We start from the raw sequence: 19,723 nt of genomic DNA, 5'->3' as shown, positions 1-19,723 counted from the left end.
TTTCCATTTCATTGTACAAAGCCCTTTATCATATATAATCCAACCCATACAGGTTTTCTCCAATAGTTTCTTCTATGTGATTGGTTAAAAAAAAGTCCCTCCTCTCCAATTTAATCCAGCAAGCATTTCTTAAATGCCTGGAGATGCAAAATGAAAAGAAAGACAGTCACTATGTTCAAAGAAGATTCAGGTTTTTTGTGATTTCAGAACTCGAATAACCAAGATGCTTTGATTTCTTGTGTGCATTGTGTAAGATGTGGGTCCAAACCAATATTTTGCCATAAAACCAGAAAGATATCATTTTCAACACTGAACTTTCCTGAAATTATTTTACAAGCTGTAGAGAGAAAGCCACCCAAACCAGGAAATGCTTTTTATGAAAATAAAGCAAATTGTGAATGTGAGCTAGTCCCCTCAATTACATGTGGAATTCTATTAGTTACGGTCAATAAGAAAAGGCTAGTGACCCACCTCATTACTCGATTCTATGACTTGCCAAGTTAATAGATCATCTATAATGTTAACCTGTTGTGTAAAAGTTTAACCAATCAAATTAAAAATAATACTATTTCTGATGAAAGGAAACTATTGACTAAAATATATTTTCAGACATTGCTCTGTAAGCTGATGTATAATAGAGGCATGATTCTAAAATGAATGTGCTGGAGGTAACCTTTGAAAAATTTGGAAGACCAGAGCTATAAGGTCTCTTGAAAATTTTTTTCACTGAATTTTTGCAGTGACAGCACACATAAAATGTTCACCCTGGCCAGATTGCTATAACCATTATTTTAATATGAGCAAATAGACTAACAGTCTCTCAAGAAGAGAGTTTTCCCTCATTCTCCAAATGGAATCATAAATGAAAATGATAGCTCCAAAGTTGTAAGTGGAAAGCATTGTAGAGGAACTCTGTAGAAAACTCCTCCCTCCAATAATCCATCTGTTATTTTTATACAGCATTTTCATAGACTGGACAGAACTAGAAAGGACCTTAGAGGGCTTCTCGTATAATCAATCCCTTCATTGTATAGAGGAGGAAACAGACTGAAGAGAACTTAAGTGACTGGTTCAAGGTTACATGGATGATTAGTGAAAAGCTGAGCCCAGTGGGACCACAACATCCCCGCCAAATGAAAAGATAGCATTTAAATTCTCAAGGTTTTCTTTTGGGCAAAGAAAAAATATGACCACAAACTTTCAGATGCTAATGGATTTACCATTAAGTTGTATTCACTTGGGAGAATATCCCCATTCCCCCATATTAAGAATAGTAAGTGATTCATCTGTGTATGTTTTCATCTGGGCGTATAGTATGTTTCCCTGAACCTTCTGGTGCAAAGCAGACAGCCAGATGATCGAATTCCACATTTCATCTTGCACTTATACATTTTCAGAGCTTTCCCTACATTGTCAAGTCAGGTCAACAAGGATTCATTTAGCACCTAACATGTGCCAGGCACTGTGCTAAGGGGCTGGGAATACAGAGAAAGGTAAGAAAGAAAAAAGAAACCAAAACACCCCCTCCCAATGACTGCTGAGATGCTGCTCGAGCATCCCACCAGTATCTTGAGCACCCTAGTGAAGCACTGAGGAGAAGATGCCCAAATTGTCAAAAGGAAAACATTGGTTTCATTGGCCCATGAAGGCCATACCAGCTCTGTACCCATCTGTTGGTGGAAAACCACCAGATGGCAGCAGACTCTGCTTGAGAGCACACTGACCAGAGGGACCCAAGCTAGAAAACGCTCCCCAGTGGATGAAGGCTATAATGAGCCCACTAAATGTCTGCTGCCAGCTTGGGTGGGGGTGGGGTGGGAGGGTGCGGCAGATGGGCTTAGACGAGCCCACTAACATCCCCTAGGCCGGCGACCCCTTCTGCTTCTCAAAATGCCAGGCCTTCTCAGTCGGCCTGTGCCTAACCCCCTTGGAAGAGACCATTTCTTATTGCTCTTTTCCTCCAGTGTGTTGGTAACATGATGCAGAGCAAAATGTACCAAGGGTGGTGTCACTGGATCTTTGGTTCAGTTCCCAACCTTGGTACTCATTACCTGTGTGACCTTGTGCAAGGCCCTTCCCTTTTCTGAGCCTCAGTCTCTGCCTCTGTAAATGGAGAGGGTTGGACAAGATGGCCTCTGAGGTCTCTTCCAGCTCCACCATCTATGATCCCAAGTTTCATGTGGTGGTCCATCTGTGGGGATCCAGTTCCATTTGGAATCTGCATCCAAAGTGCACTGCACTCCTGCCTGAATCCTTAGCCTCACAGTGAGCAGAGAGAGCACTGTGGGGATATTGTATATGGCCCTTATTGATTTCTGTTTACAAACAACCTACCCTGAGGTACTAATTAGGCACTGTGTATTGCATATCCAGAGCAAATACCCAGTGTGTTTTTCCATACAAATAAATCTGTGGTCAGGGGGAACCAGTTGCTGGGTGCTGGTTGGAGGTAGCAAAGCCTGAAAGCCTGCTGGCTGCCAAATGTTCCCAGAAGATGGCAGACTGTTGGGGATTTGCCTGAAATGTCCCTATCGTACAGCTCTAGCCCTAGGCTGCTTACCCACCAACCACAAGGCAACTTCAGTAAGAGGATGAGAGCCTGACCTTGCAGCTGGTGGGAATCACAGGAAAGTGCAGGGCCCCTGCCTGAGTTAAATGGGCCCCACCATAAGCACAGACAGGTTGCCTGCTTTTATCCAATGACTATCCAGTAATTGAGGGCTTTTTGCTTTCCACAGGTCTGCTAAGCTCCCCTCAGTAACTGGGATAAATGCTTTTTGTTGCTCCCCAAGACTTCACAAATGACCGGCGGACAAACTGCACTCTCGGTGGGCTCCTTTAGTCCACTTGTGATTCCTAACACAGTCATTTCCAGAGCTGCTCAGAAACCTTAGGCGAGTCAGCCATCTGCCAAATGATAGGGTTGGATTAGGTAGCCTCTGTGGTCCTTTCCCACTCTAAAAGGACTAATTGAAAGTTCACAAGTGCCCTTTGAAGGACTCCAGAGGGTACAGGCAGCACTTCCCAAGGCCGTACTTGTGCTCCAAGAAGGGTTTTACAAGCTAAAGGCTAGGCATAGCAGGGGCTAAGAAACCACACACTTAGAACAAGGCCTTCTAATGGCGATTGGACTGAGTTCCAAGCCACCTCTTCTCTTGTCCTGATTCTCTTTCACAAATATTTCTTCCTTAATAAATCTGGGCTCTGCAGGCATTCAGTGAGTGAAACATCAGCTGAAATCAGAACTGATGCTGGGGCATCTTTTCAATCTCAGTTACCTTGAAAATCATCCCAAGCGATTAATCTCCAAGGCTGCCCTAGTGGGGCTCTTGCTTCCTCTGGTTTGGCTGGGGATGGGCTCTGTGATTTTAGTGCTGTAGGGGACCCCCTCTACTGAGAGATCTGCCCTGCAGCTTATAGTCCAAGAGTCGCCTGGGGCACAGAGGGTTTAGACTTGTCCAGGGTCACTCAGCCAGTACTTGTCAGAGGAAGGACTTGAACCCAGCATCTCCTGACTCCAAAATGGGTTATGCCACATTGCCCTCTTAGCCCATTCACATCTAGTAGAAAAATCTCCTGGTCACAGAAATCATAGCAACCAAGGTCTAGCTCTGTTTTGGCTGCCTGCCTCTGGAATTTAGAGGCAGGATATTAGTTGATGATGTTTCTCATATGTGTTTGAGTTCTCCAAAAAGAGGAAGCAACCAAGTGGACCTGGTCTGGTTGTGTCCTAGACAGCCCTTCTGCATATCAAACTCCAAATGGCCCAGAAAAAACTTGCTAGCTTACCGCGGAAGCCTGCTCCCTGAATCAGGGCCACTCAGTGTAGTAATTGAATGAGAGTTTTGTCTGTGCACCCGAGGAGTTTTAAAGCGACGAGTCTTGAACACTTTCTCTCACCCATTTGAATTCCTACATTTGGCCGTCAGGGCCTCTTGGCGTGAGTGATTATGTGGTAACTCAGCACCCAGACTGGTGGAGGGAAAAAGAAGGAAAGTCACTCGCAAGACCTGGATCCAAAGCAGATGTATTTATTTTTTTATTTATTTATTTATTTATTTATTTATAGTTAAGATTTTTTATTTTTAGTTTACAACACTCAGTTCCACGTAATGTTGAGTTCCAGATTTTCTTCCCCCCTCAAGACAGCATGGAATCCAATATATCTTCTACATTATAACTTCGCATTAAACTTATTTACACAATAGTTAAGTGGTAAAGAAGAATTATGACCAATGGAATGAATCATGAGAAAGAAGAAACAAAACCAAAAAACAAAAAACAAAGACAAAAACAAAAGAGAAAAAAAAAAGGCGAGCACAAGGTGCGCTCCAATCTGCATTCAAACTCCACAGTTCTTTCTCTGGATGTAGATAGCTCTTTCCCTCATGAGTCCTTTGGAGTTGTCTTTGTACCTTACATTGCTGAGGATAGTGAAGTCTATCAGGGTTAGTCATCACAGGATCCATGTATCTGTGATTCTGTATAATGTTCTCCTGGTTCTGCTCCCCTCGCTCAGCATCGTATCACGTAGGTCTTTCCCAGTTATTATGAAGTCCGTATCTTCCCCATTTCTTATCACACAATAGTATTCCATTACCTTCATATACTGCAACTTGTTCAGCCATTCCCCAGTTGATGGGCACCCCCTTGATTTCTAATTCTTTGCTACTACAAAAAGAGCTGCTATAGATATTTTTGTACATATGGGTCCTTTTCCCACTTGTGTGATCTTTTTGGGATACAAACCTAGAAGTGGTATTACTGGGTCAAAGGGTATGTACAGTTTTATAGCCCTTTGGGCATAGTTTGAAATTGTTTTCCATAATGGTTGGATCAGTTCACAACTCCACCAACAATGCATTAGTATTCCAATTTTCCCACAGCCTCTCCAACATTTATCATTTTTCTATTTTGTCCTGTTAGCCAATCCGATAGGTGTGATGTGGTACCTCAGAGTTGTTTTAATTTGCATTTCTCTAATCAATAGTGATTTAGAACATTTTTTCATATGACTATAGATAGCTTTAATTTCTTCATCTAAAAACTGCCTGTTCATATCTAAAGACTATTCTTTACAGCCCATTCGAGATGGGAGTGAGATACTGGGCCCCTCCAAATCTGCCTTCAGATTGGGGTGGTGGGAACCAGCTCCCACAAAAGCTTCCCAGATTGCCCCCTTTGTCCAGGAACCTTCCTATCTCTGCTGTGCTAAAGAAATACTCTTTGCTTTTGTGATGACTGGCAGGGAGGAAGGCATTACCTATGACTTCCACTTCCAGTTCTGTGCTTTGGAATAGTTGAGCAGTCATTGGGTGAGGGAGATAAGACTATGCCATCCAATACAGGAAGCTCTTCAATGAGATCCCTGGACTCAGTGACCTCTGAGATCCTTTCCAGCTTGAAATCCATAATGCCATGATCCTAACAGAGAGGGGAAAGCCTGGATTACAAATATATCTATGTATCAATGTGTGCGTGCCCATGGATGCATCCATGGGCACATACCCATATAGATCTTCTAACTAGATGGATCAATTCATTGGCATCCCTCAGAGGAAGTGTGGCACTTGAGGTTACTGGATGTTCAGGAGCAGGCATGCTGTATACACATTGTAAGGAAAGCCAGAGAAACCACCAACCAGACACAAGGAAATGAATACCAGCAATCAGAGTTTAAGAGGTCCTATAATACCCTGTCTCCAAACTTCCCTGGTTCTCTTGCTTCTAGTCTTCCAGATTAGTAACTTTGGGGCCATCCCGGATTATTTCCCCTCCTCATCCAGTAACTTGCTACATCCTGTTGATTCTACCTCCCCAATATCTCTCACATCTGTCACCTTCTCTCCACTCACATGGCCAGCACCCAAGTTCAAGGTCTCTCGACCTCTTGTTTGGGCCACTCTTATAGGCTACTGATGGGTCTGCCTGCTTTCAGTCTCTTTCCTCTCCAGTTACCTCCACACAGCTGCTGTCCTTAAACACAAGTCTGCACATGTCACTCCCCTGCTCAAAAATCTTCAGTGGCTCCCTACTGCCTCTAGGATCAACTACAAACTCATTAGCCTGGTATTTAATGCTCTCTACCATGTGGTTCCTATTTACTTTTCTAGCCTTACTTCATCCAACTCTGAGTTGCTCACTTTACATTACAGCCAAACTAGTCTAGGATCAGGCTTCTCATTTTATAAATGAGTAAAGCGAGGCAGACAGGGGTTAAGTGACTTGCCCAGGGTCACACAGCTAGGAAGTATCAGACACTCCATTTCCCCTCTCTGAACCTTTGCACAGTCTGTTCCCTCTGCTGAAATGCCTAGAGTCAGCTTCCTCCACCTTTATCTCTCAAGATCCCAGCTACAGTTGCCTCTAGCAACCATGTTGAATGACTGACTGCAAGAATGCTTTCAGAGGAGTGCAGTAGGGACATGGGGGGGCCTTTGGGGGAAACCCTCACTCGATCCAACCACCCCCACAGGCTGGTAGCCTATATCTCTCCTCCCCTTCTTAGCTAACCTCCTTCAGAAAGCTATTTATACCAGGTACCTCCACTTCCTTTCCTCTCCCTGTCTTCTAAACCCTCATCGTTCAACCCAAACCACTCTTTCCAAAGTTACTAATGATTTCTTACTTGCCAACCCTAATGGCCTTTTCTCAGTCCCCACCCTTTTGGACCTCCTTATAGCAGCTGACATTGCCAAGGGTGCTAGCTACCCTTGCCTCTAGGTCAGGGGTGGGCAACCTATGGGTCTTGGGGCCACATGTGGCCTTCTAGATCCTTAAATGTGACCTTTTGACTGAATCCAAATTTTATGGAACAAAAAAACCTTAAGGATCTAGAAGGTCACATGTGGCCTCAAGGCCTTAGGTTCCCCAACCATGTTCTAGGTTTTTGTGTCATTTCCTACTCCTCTTTCTCTTCCTAGTTGTCTGACCATTCCTCAGTCTCCTTGCTGATTCACATCCAAGTCATGCCCACTAGTGGTAGGTGGAGCCCCCCCCACCCCTATATGTGTTCAGCTCCCTCTTCTCTTCTACTGCTGTACTGTTTTCCTTGGTGAACTCATAAGCTTCCCCATGTTCAACTATGATCTCTATCTAGATGTTTGTCTGTTTATCCAGTCCCAGTGTTTCTTCTGAGCGGCAATCCTGCATCACCAACAACCTTTGGACACCTAGAACTGGATGCCCTATAGCACCACAAACTTAGCCTGTCCAAAGGAGAACTGATTCTCTTTCCCCCAAGCCCTGCCCTCTTCACAATTTCCCTGCCATCCTCCCAGTCAGCAGGCTCCCAACCCACATCTCCATCCATTCTCTTCAATCCTGCTGCTCGATCTCAGCAATATCCTAGTCTTCATTTTGCATTACTTGATAGCTGGCATTCTTACCATTATGTCTCTTGGTTTCCTGGCTTCCTATTTGCTTTCATGTAGATCTATTTTTGGTTTCATGGAGATCTTTCCATGCTTCTTGGTAGCCAGTTTATTTGTCACTTCTTACATTAACAGACCACAATATGGCAGACATCCTTTTTCTAGTTCTCTGCTATAACAAAAATCTCCCTGTCCCCCCCCCTCCAACTGCTGCCTCTTAAAACCTCCAGCTTCCTTTGACAGTCAGCTCAAGAACAACTTTCTTTATGAAACTTTTCCTGATCCCTCCACCCAGATATGAGGGCTTTCCCCCATCCTGAAAGTACCTTGTATTTCTTAGTCCGGATACATAGAGATTCTTATATATGTATGTGTCCCCTCTCTGATAATATGTGATCTCCTGGAGGGCAGGGCATTATGTTTTTGCCTTTCCTTGTACCCCCAGTATTTAGCACAGTGCCTGGCACACAGTAAGTACTTACTAAATGACTGTCCACTAAGTGACTGAAACAAAATGAGTCAGGGACTAAAGTTCCCGGAGATTCCCTGGCGGAGAACATAACTAAGAGATTTGGGAGAGGCATCCCCCAACCAGTGCCCATGTCATCACTCCTAGATCAGGACAGATTTTCTGACACTAAGCCCATAGGAGGGTCATAAATATATCGAGAAGTGGGTTGAAATGAGGACTTGCAAGTTCTCTGAACTGAGATAAATACTGACCGAGCCTACATGGAGAAACAAACACTGCCTACCTATGGGAATTTTCATTAGATCTCTGGAGATATGGGAGGCTTTTTTGTGACATGTAATTTCAGTAGCTTTTATTAGCCTCCTCAACTTATAAACACGGAATAAGAGCTGTTACTGTCAAAGAGACTAATCCATCTTTATAGAAAACATGATCTTTGTGAAGGAAAGTTGTCACTGAAAATGTGGTACCCATCCTGACCTCCTTCATATTTTCATTGGCACTAGGAGCCCACTGTCAGAAGTTGCCTATAACCACTGGCTTCTTCATTCTAGTCAGCTAACTCTATGCCTTATGTCTCAGGAAGGGGTCAGACAAGGCATGTTGGGATTGACCCCTTCCTCAGTAGGAACTATATCAAAGCTCTGAGCCCCAGGTAGAAATTTGTTCCGATTTCCAGAAATTAATTCCGATTTCCATTCATTTGGGGGATTAAGGCCTTACATTTGTTCTTCGGTTTCCTTGGCAATGACCCTTAGGATCTGGTAGTTCTTTTTTTCGTATTTTATTATTTAATATTTTTAGTTTTCAACATTGATTTGCACAAGATTTTGAGTTACAAATTTTCTCCCCATTTCTACCCTCCCCCCCACTTTAAGATGGCATATACTGATTGCCCCATTCCTCAGTCAGCCCTCCATTCTAACACCCCACTCTTTCCCTTTACTTTCTTGTAGGGCAAGATAGATTTCTATACCCCATTGCCTGTATATCTTATTTCCCAGTTGCATGCAAAAATAACTCTTTTTTGAGCATCCACTTTTAGAACTTTGAGTTCCAAATTCTCTCTCCTCTTCCCTTCCCACCCACCCTCCCTAAGAAGGCAAGCAATTCAACATAGGCCACATATGTATCACTATGCAAACCACTTCCATGATAGTCATTTTGTGAAAGACTGACTATATTTCCCTCCATCCTATCCTGTCCCCCTTTATGCAGTTTTCTCCCTTGACCCTGTGCCTTTTCAAAAGTGTTTGCTTTTGATCACCTCCTCCCCCGATCTGCCCTCCCTTCTATCATTCCCTTCCCCCTACTTTCCTGTGGGGTAAGATACCCAATTGAGTGTATATGTTATTCCCTCCTCAAATCAAATAGGATCTGGCAGTTCTTGAAGTATTTGCCGGGCCTTCGTTGCTTAGCACTGCCTCCTGGTCTCTGTTGGGATTTTGTGCTCATCTGTTGCCTTGTTTTTGACCTCATGTTTTTCTGACCCTTGCTATTGTATTTGTGTTCTCGGTGGCCTATGTACCTGGCCTTGCACTGACTTGTAGTATCCCCACATCACAACTCTCCACACCTGCTATCATCTAGGATTTCAGTGCTGACTGTTCAGTGAAGAAATCTTGAAAAATTCTATCCCCTTTCACAAACGGTGTAGACTGCGCCTCTATCGGCAGATCTGTATATAAATGCCTCGAGCAATGATTTGGTTTGCAGGTGGCAGTCAGTTTACTTGGGCCCAATATGCATGTTGTTGCTGTTGAGTCCTTCAGTCATGTCCAACTCATTGTGACCATAGGACACCAATACCGTCCATGGGCTTTTCTTGGCAAAGATTCTGGATTGATTTGCCACTTCCTTTTCCAGTAGACTAAGGCAGACAGGGGTTAAGTGACTTGCCCAGGGTCACACAGCCAGTCTGAGACCACACTTGAGCTCAGGTCTTCCTGAATCTAGGCCCAGCTCTCTGTCTACTGAGCCACCCAGCTGCTCCCATAGGTAAATTCCCAGATGTTTGGCTTCTTGAATCTAACTTTGAACCACATTAGGGTTCATTAGGGTTTTCGGGGAGGGAGGCAGGGAAGAGCAATGGGCTAAGTCCATTCACCTCTCTGCACCTCAGCCCTCAGTTTCCCCATATGTAAAATGAGAAGGTTGGCCTAGAGATTCTCTAAAGTCCCACATCCTATTGTTTGCTAAGACATGTCGATTCTACCTTCATAACATCTCTCCCATCCCCTTCCCTCTGTTCACAGACCACCACCATAATTCAGATCCAACCCCCCACACCACCCCTCTCCCCCTCCCCCGCACTCTGGACTATTACAATAGCTTCTTAATCCTTGCTCCACACATCTGCCTAAGTGATTTTGCTAAAGTAATGCTTTTTTTTTTAATTTTCGAGGAAATAATCACCCTGTCCTGGTCCCATCCTGGGCTCTTATATGGGGAGGCCACCACCCACCTGGGGAAGAAGCCCCAGGGCCTCTGGGGAAAGGAAGCTGAAGCTCGTGTGCTAAAGAAGAGACTTTAGTGGTGGGGAAAAGGCTTTGAAAAACTGGGGTGCCGGGAGGGGAGAAGGCTTTGGGAAACTGGGGGTGAAATTAAGATGTGTGCTAAAGAGCTGTGAGGGGAAGAAGGGGAGACCACCATGGGGAAGAAGGGGGTGGAAGATTTGGAGGTGGGGCAGGAAGGGCGAAAAATAGCCTTTGGGAGGGGGAAAGCATTGAAGGGAGTGGAAATCTCATGGCCCTGCCCCACCCCACCCTTTAGGTCTCAGAAGCAAAGGCTTTAAGGGAAGAGAAAAGCATTCAAGGGGGAGCCAAAGGGCTTTGTAGGCACTAAAATCATGTTCTCTCTCCCATTACATTTTATTTGAGTGGCAGATACTGAGTTTGAGAAAGTAAAGGGGGCACCGCTAGACCTAAAAATGAAGGAGAAGCTAAGACTACGGCATCCACCCATAAGAAAAAAAAGGCTGTAAGAAAAAGGCCTGGAGGAAAAAAAAAAGAAAAAAGCAAAGAACTGTGAGAGGAGAAAAAAGGTCAGGGCCAGCCCTGCTTAATTATCAGAATGAGAAATAAGTACCGTGGGGGCACCCTCCCCTGCCAGGGAAGGCTTTGCTTATTGCCTCACTCCCTCTGATCTAGCCTGCCCCCACTCTCCTATGGGGTTCTCTTTGCCCTTCCTTGCTTTAAAAATAATGCAAGGTGGAGAAGGCGGTGCTCTACAATACAGCAATACAGACGCACACACGTAGACACACAAAGATATACATACACGTGCATGGACTTAGATATCTATAATCACACTCACATACAGGCACATATACATGTTTGTACTAGACTCCTTAAATGTGCTAGGCGAGCTTGTCCCTTAGAGGAATCCCACAGGAAGTCCTCGTCAGTGATTACCGAGAGCACATTCACATTCTGCTTTATTCAGCTTGGGCTACATCAAGCTGCCTGTGCCAAACTCTTCTGCCTAGGAGATCAGAGGGTAGCAAGAAGGCAGGAAAGGTCATTGCAAATGGTGCCCATTCTTGTGACACCTGTCTCGGTGATAAGATCTACTGATGTCATAAGTTATGCATGGCATGGAATATTGTTGGATGTGAGGGGGGAGCTTTTATTTACAGTAGGGTAACTCTGTTTACAGAATTGATCGCTTCTTTGAAAGTTTAATTACCCCCTGAATTGTTATAATGCCCCATCCTTGTGTTATGGCTGGATGTTGTGGGGTTGAATGTTGCTATATTTGTTTAATGGGCGGTTTGGAGCTGGGTCTTGGCTGATGCTCAGTGGAAGCCTGTCTTCCCAGGGGGCTTGTGATGAAAGCAGGGAGTTGTTTTCCAGGTGAATAATTACCTAATAAACTGGGAATCTTGGGCCCTGTCAGTGATTGAGGAGCTGTCCTAGTCCTGTAGGTCTATGGCTAACATCAGGAAAAGGTCAAAAACAAGAGGCCAATGGAGTCATTACCATTGGAGAAACCATGACGTTGTATAGGTCCCTTTGCTGGTAATGAGTAGGAGGAAAGGGCTTTAAAACACGTTCTTGTCCTTTGACTGTATTCAACTGAAAGCAAGTCATGGTGGTTTTTTGCACAATCTGAGCCCAGAGTGGTCCTGAGGAATCCAATGACTCACTAAATGGCTAACTGAAGAGCCCATGGCATTTAGGAACTGGGGGGAGTCATTATTTACTGCCGTGGAAAGCATTCAGTGCATTAGGGCCTTCCCGGAGAGGTGGCGTGGAAGGTAAAATGGAAAGAGTTGGCCTTGGAGTCAGGAAGACTGGAGGCCTGACTTCCAGGCCTACCTCTTGCACATATTAGCTGTGGGACCCTGGGCAAGTCATCTAACTTCTCTCAGTGCCCCAGACCACCCTGTAAAGGTCAAGTTGTAGACCAGTTTACCACTGTAGTGCAGTGGCAAAGGGAATTCCCTCACTGCCAAAGAAATCATATATTCTAAGGATGAAGGGGATGCCTGGAATGAGTAGGCATTTTGTGTTTTTCGGGAATTTTACAGGGCTACCAGTGATAATGGCAGCCCTTGATGTCCCCATTGTGCCTGCAAAAGTGCCCATTACAAAGAATCCAAGGGATCTGAGCTCAAGCCACCAAGATATAACATATTTAAAAACAAAGAAAAATAGGATGCTGGGAGAGAACACTGTACACAGTAACAGCCACATTGTGTGATGACCAACTTTGATAGACTTGGCTCTTCTCAGCAATGTGAGGGTCTAAGGCAATTCCAAGGGACTCATGCTGGAAAATGCCATCCCCATCCAGAGAAAGAACCATGGAGCCTGAATGCAGATCAAAGTGTGCTATTTTCTTTTTTTTTCCTTTCTCATGGTTTTTCCCTTTTATTCTGATTCTTCTTTCACAACATGACTAATGTGGAAGTGTGTTTAATGTGATTGTACATGTGTGACCTATATCAGGTTGTACACGGTCTTGGGGAGGGGGAAGGAGAGGGAGGGGAGGGAGAAAAAAATTTATAAAAGTGAATGTCGAAAACTTTCTTTACATGTAACTGGAAAAAAATAAAATACAATTAAGTGGAAAAAAAACAAAGAAAAGGATGCTGGTGGTAGGGCCAGAGGGGAGTCATACACACTAACAAAGGGCGGGCCCACCACCCTGAATGATGGAGAACGCTGTTGGTCTGGAACAGGTGCATGGTCAGGACCGCTGCTAATTTCAGTTGTGCGTGTAGGGATTTAATATGTTGGGGCCCCTTAGAGAGGTAAGCATTGGCAAATGACTGTGTATAAAAATGGAAAACCCTTGGGAGTTTCACCACCAAGCCAGATATAGAACACAGCAAAGGGGCTAGCTGAAAGTAGGCACAACCCACAGAGGGCCACAAACTGAAGCAGGGTTACAGTTATCAGCCACTCAGCTCCACCTTCACACTGGGGAAGCACATAGCCCCATGAATGTTTGGGGCAAAGAAGGCATGACATGTAGCAGGCAACACTATCTTGGGCACTGAGCTTGTTGTGTGACAAGGCCATGGTCCAAGTTCTAGTTTAGACTTCCTTCACAATGGTATTTATCTCCCTTGTTTCCTTCGCTCTATCCAATTCTGTCTCCTTTGCTGGTAGGCCACCCCAAGGTTGCTCACAAAAGCTGAGTCCTTCACGCTCATAGGTAAGAAATGACCTTTTGGGCAGAAAGAGGGAGACTTTGAGGAAGGAAACAAATGTTCCATTTGAGGCTATCAGTCTCAATAAGGACCTTGTTAATAAGGCATCTTACACACACATTCATATGCAGAGCAAGAATATAACATCTGTTCCCCTCTCCTAATGGCACAACATGCTAGGGGTCACATATGCAGATTCCATATGTTTTTGCTGTGCTCAGCTTTCCATACCCCCCCCCCACACACACACACACATCCCACAAAGAACAATCTACTACCAAATAAACATTTATTTGCCCATTTTACAGAAAGGCAAACTCAAGGCCCAAAAGACTTCAATGTTTTGCCCAAAGCCCCAGTGGTTCAGGGACAAAGTCTTAGGGTTCTTGACTTCCTGCTTTAACGTGCTTAGCTCACATGTCCTTTGCCAAGACACCCTTTAAAGAAAAGTCCTGTCTTTTCTGTCTAGCAGCTCCATCCTGGACCGGGATGGGGAGGGAGAGAAAGGAAGAGAAGCCCTTTGTATGATGTAAGCTTCATTGCCCCGGCGATAGCATTTGACCTTGATTTTTCCTTGTGTGGTTAGGAGCTCTTCTTTCCAATGGTTTGTGATGAAGCATCTTTCCTTTTCTGGGTTTTTCAAGGCCCAGCAATAGTAGTAGAACAGATACAAAAGGCACATATTTCTCTGCGGCTGAGTTAATTTCCCAGAAATACTCCCGTAAGTGGAGAAGCACCCCTGAGTATCTGCTTTCCCCCAGAGACAGACAGGTGGCCCAGTGTGATTCAACTACTGTTCCCTTTGGAGAGGGCTGGGGCCTCCTGTGAGCACATCTGCACAAGTGTTTCTTTAGTATTTAGGTACGGAAAATTGAGTGCTTAAAGGCCAAAGGGCCTTTTCTTCCTTAGGTAATCAACCATTTTGTGGGCAAGTCACCTTGTCTTCTTCCCGGGCCTTCCAAGGATCCCATGTCTCTCCCAACAATAGAATGTGGGTTTCTGTAGCCAGGGGTTTCTGCAGAGCCCAGGGGCTCTTGTGTAGCTATGGAAACCTGGCTTCTCCACTAGCTGCCTCTTCCAGGCTTCTTGGCAAGAATGAGTCTCAGAAAATGAGAGACTTCCCTGGTGTCTCCCAGTCAGAGTCAGGCCACACGAGAAAGACCAGAACGGAACCTGAGCTTCTGATCCCCCTCACGAGAAGGCCTGTGCAGGGTCCCTGCTGTGCATGCAGCGGGGAGCTCTCTCCTGGGGCCCAGACCAGACCAGTTACACTTGACCTGACTTTAAGGGGTGGGGATCCGGCTCTGCATCTCAACATCCGTGAACTGGGGGCTGCTGCTGGTGTTCTCAGTGGTGATGGGAGAGATGACATGTTTGAGACGAAGAAGCATAGTAAAGAGTAGGATGAGCAAAATAGCCAGCAGACTCAGGAACAAGCCGACGTACATGTAGAGGTTGGAGTACTTATCGGCTGTGGTGTCCACCTCTGTTGCCACTGTGGGGAAGTGGGCCCTGCCAGTGAGGTTTCCATGGTGACGGAAATAGAAGTCAGTCATCACTCAAGACGAGTCAATGCCTGATCCTCTCGTGCTAGATCCCGCTGGGTACCCTGCAGCGTCCTCAGCTGGTCTCCACGTTCATGGGTCAGTTTAATAGTCTCTGCACCATACCAGGGCCCCTTCAGAGTGTGGTCCTTGGAAGGGCCTTATGCGGCGAGGACTGAGCTCTGACTAGGTTAAATCCAGATGTCTGTGGGACACACTTTTCACAGACTCTCTTCTCCCCTCTGTCCTTAAACTGAAGGGAAAATGTCCGAGCTGAAGACTGCACAGGGGTGAATGGCCAAGCAGAAGTTGGTTTCACTAGCTCTGTGCTCAGGAGACCTGGACGTTTAGATGCATCTAAAGCTTTGCCTTCCTGCAAACAAACACGCAATTAGAGAAGCAAGTGTTCAAACAAATACAGAGAGAGACATTTCCCTAGGAATAAAGAGATCTCTGGGGAGTATAGTTTGCTGTGGTCAAGACAATTTTAGAAATATTTGAAGGTTTTATGATTTTGAATGTTTGCTTTTCTCAGACATGTACATTTAAGTTAACCAAACAGCAACCAATAACTCAATTAGCCATTAGTTGTTCTGTACAGAAGGCCCCGATAATAGGGTTGATAAGAGCAGTTGAGGATCAGAAGGCAGCCGCTTCAGAGCCTGGGAAAGGGAGAGGAGATCATATCTGATATTCACGGCTGAATGGCCCCTTGATCAAGACAGATGGGACTTAAGGAAGATGTATCTTGCTGCCATGTGAGGGATGGCTTGGGGGCCTGAGGGACTCTCAGGTGGGGGGGCGGGGGAGGATATGTGAATGGGTCTGAAAGCCACGCCTCTGCCAGGCACAGAACACCAGGCCACATTTTAAGCAGGCCCCCAAACCGATGAAGTGTCTTTACTATATAGGTGATTACAGAGAAAGTCTCTAGGCCTTAGATAACATTGAAAGTGGGCTCATTCCCAATGAAGCACTAAATGCTATAGGTTATCGGTTCCTTCTTCTAGGAGAAAAATGTCCAAATCACACTTCTCCATGCAGATTTCTCCTCTAGCGGAGGAGGTGTGTCCTCAGCCTCCCTGTGGCCTTGACCTCCCTTGTACTCTGTCTTCTGGGTTCCACAGAGCTGTCCACTGATGGGATGAGGGACTGACTGAAGGTGGCAGCCACCCCCAATCTCGTGCCTGGGTCTACGACAAAGAGGGGCAGTACACGTATTCTACAAATTTCCCCAATAAAGTGTAGCCTGCATCATTTACTCCCTTTTCTCCCATTATGACATGGCATACTGCCCACACTATTCACGTCCTCTTCCAGTTCATGTGCTTAGGGAAGAATGGGGCAGGAGAGGGGTAGAAACTGGACCCCTAAATTCATGGACGTAGGGAACTCAGAATCTTAGAGCTTCCTGGAACACTGAGAGCTGGAATGATGCTGTCTGCTATGGCAAGCCACACTCTGCAGAGGGAAGTCACCAATAAATAAATTAGGATCAGTCTCCATGCTGATGTCGCCAAGAGCAGAAGGAAAGTCAGGCTTTCATGCCTTTGCCCAGGCTGTGCCCCCTGCCTGGAATGCCTTCCCTCTTACAATCCCTCACCTACTTCAAGGCAGCTTTTCCACAGTTAGCATTCTTTATAGCCTCAGATAATCTTGTATTTGCTTCTCTGGGTGCATATTGCTTTTCCCCAGGAGAATAGCAGCTCTCTGAAGGCAGGAATTGTTTTTCATTGTCTCTCTGTCCCCCCCCCACCCCCCACCTAGCAAATAACACAGTAGGGCTTTAATTGAATTCAATTGGCCATGAAGCTGTGCAGTGAAGCCAAAATGTCAGCTTTGTCCCTTTCAACAAGCCAGGGGACTCTGGAGACTGTGACCTGTCCCACTCTTGATGGTATCAGGCCTTCTACTGGATCTCAATGCCCAGGAGCCAGCAGGAACAAGAGACTTATCTACACACACACACACACACACACAAGTCTAATCCCCATCAGAATAATCCCAGTAGGACCTTTATTATTAATTCCAGGAAGTGAAACTTGACCTTGGTACATCATTGATTGTCATCCCCCAAATGAGATGCTAATCATAGTGACTCAGCGAGTCCATCTGTCAAGTAGAGAGCTGGGGAGGGTGTTTAGGGGAGGGCGAAGGAGCCAACCTGAGCATCTCTGGAAGAGATTGACGCAGGCTCCTGGCCCTCCTCACCATTCCCCGGAGACCTGCTGCTGAGCTGATCCCAACCTCCAGACCAAAGATCCTGCCTCCTGCCTGGCCTTCATCCTCTTTCATCACTTTCACGAACTCATTCAGTATAACCTGACTCAAATGTACTATGGGAAAAAAGAACAAGTCTCTTTTCCCATCTACCCCCCTCAGTGGGCCTTCATTAGCTTCCACTTTCTGGAAAGATTTTGACTTTAGGTTAATTAACAAACCTGTGGGCATTCTCTCACCTCAAATTCCCCCCACACATGGATACTTCCTTCTCCCAATGACTAGGGCAGATCTAACCAATTCCTTCCTTTACTCTATAAACTCCAGTGATTCCCTATCACCTCTAGGATAAAATGTAAGCTTCTCTTTTTGGGTTTATAAAGCATTGCACAATTTGGACCCAATCTTATTATATGCATGACTCTCGGTCCCCTCCAGTCTAATTCTCATATAAGGTATTCTGCTGGAATTCTCTGATTCGCCTCACTGGCCTGCTATCCTCCATTCTCAGAAAATCCTCCCTCTTCAACTTTACATAGAGAAACCTTCACTTCCTTTGTTGTTGTTTGTCCTTTGTGCTTCAAGAGGACCATGACGTTGGGAAAGTGATGCTATGACCTGCAGGTGACTTGGATGTAAGTGAGGGAGGGCTATGCAAAGTCACCAGCCTCACTTTCTCTTCAGGAGCCAGCTGGGGTCAGTGGCCAGATATAGATCAGGTCGACTGGAGATGGCCCAGGATGCAGGGGGGCACCTTGGGCTTTTTAAACTAAGGTGTTTCCCAGTTCTCAGTTTGTGTGAGGCAACTTAAGATTAGGTAAGAAAGGAGGTGAAAAATGGCCTCTTTTAAGACTCAGTTCAAACACTACCTTCCTTCCAGTCAGGGACTCTTCCCCTTTTTTACATCCTGAAATCCCTTTGGCAGCTGAGGGAAGGAATCAGGCTTTTAAACGAATAAAGCGAAATACACAATGGCACAAAGGAAACCATTGAAATGAAGATGTAGGGGTTTACCCAGATAAATTCATGGACTCCCTAAAATTGATCCATGGAGTACCCCCAAGGTTGAGAACCTCTGTCATGTAGGAAAGTCTTTCTTCCTCCCTCCATAACTGCTGTGGATTTCTTCTGTATGGATTGTATGTGTTACATGTTACATGTACTTAATAATACATACCTGTGTATTTGCATACACATGTATCTACATGCTGTCTCCCCAGTAGAATGAAAGTTTCTTAAAGGTCAAAACCTTTCCATTTTTGTCTTTGTATTTCTGGCCCCTAGCACAACACCTAGAACATAGTAGGTGCTTCAGAAATGCTTGGTGATTGATTGAAGGAAACAAGCCTTCATTAAGTACCTACTAAGTGCTGGGCACTGTGCTAAGCCATTTACAAACATTTTCTCATTCAATCCTCACAACAACTTTTGGAGATAGGTGCTATTATTATCCCCATTATACATTTGAGGAAACTGAGGCAGGAGGCAATTAAATGACTTACCCAGGGTCACCCAGTTAGTAAATGTCTGAGCCTGGATTTGAACTCATGTCTTCTTATCTCCAGACCCATCACTGTGATGACACCTAGCTACCTCTGCTTCATGGACTGACTGGAACCACCAGGGTTCTCTAGTCTTGGGGGGAGGGGCGTGGTCTCTCATGTCCAGGTACAAACTGGTGATTTGGGAGGATCCATTTGAAACAGCTGCCCTGAGGTCATAGTGTATTAGGACTCAGTATCAGATCCTGGTGTAGACCCCATCTGCAGCAGAGCTCTTTGAAGATTCTGCACCTCACAGGCAATTTAATGGTTCCCCCATCTGTCCTGGACTATATTTCACACTCCCCCTCCCCCCACTCCCATGCACATACTAACAAGCACACCCCTTCTCTCTGACTGACTTTTTCCACTCTAGTGCCCCATGAGTACCTTTCTGCCTTCCCAGAAGGGAGAGGAAGTTGATAGACCCAAGCTGAAGGTACAAGCCAAGAGGAAAAAAACTTGATGGAAAAAAACACACTGGCCACCCCATAGGATGTTGTTCAGTTGTGTCTGACTCTTTGTGACCCCATTGGGGGTTTTCTTGGCAAAGATACTGGAATGTTTTGCCATTTCCTTCTCCAGCTCATTTTGCACATGAGGAAACTGAGGCAGACAGTGTCACAGAGCTAGCAAGTGTCTGAGGCCAGATATGAACTGTGCTCTTCCCGACTCTAGGCCCAGCGCTCTATCCACTGAGGTGTCACCTAGATGCTCTGCCCCTCGAGACAAGGGAGGAATAAAGTGAGCAGAAGTACCAAAAGCCTGCATTTCTAAGGCTAGGGGCTCAGAGTCTACATCCTTTCAATAAATTCACTGCCTCACCTTTCCCAGGGGTCTGCTGCTCACAAAATAGGAATCATTGGCCACAATGATAAAGTAGAAACTCCTTATTGTGGCATTCAAGGCTTTCT

At 45.4% G+C, this 19,723-nt stretch overlaps 1 protein-coding gene across 1 annotated transcript; it reads right to left on the bottom strand.

Annotated features, from left to right (window-relative positions):
- Positions 1 to 14,787: 14,787 nt before the first annotated feature.
- SERTM2 (serine rich and transmembrane domain containing 2) lies at positions 14,788 to 15,060 on the bottom strand. The gene has a single exon (XM_036739909.1). The coding sequence runs from the start codon at positions 15,058 to 15,060 to the stop codon at positions 14,788 to 14,790; it is 273 nt and encodes a 90-aa protein (XP_036595804.1).
- Positions 15,061 to 19,723: the final 4,663 nt, after the last annotated feature.

Source organism: Trichosurus vulpecula, chromosome X, assembly GCF_011100635.1.
Source record: "Trichosurus vulpecula isolate mTriVul1 chromosome X, mTriVul1.pri, whole genome shotgun sequence".
In the NCBI taxonomy this organism is placed as follows: domain Eukaryota; kingdom Metazoa; phylum Chordata; class Mammalia; order Diprotodontia; family Phalangeridae; genus Trichosurus; species Trichosurus vulpecula.
This window is presented reverse-complemented; position numbering and strand designations above follow the sequence as displayed.

Coding starts and splice junctions, on each gene's coding strand:
- SERTM2 (XM_036739909.1), bottom strand. CDS start 15,060: ATGACTGACTTCTATTTCCGTCACCATGGAAACCTCACTGGCAGGGCC.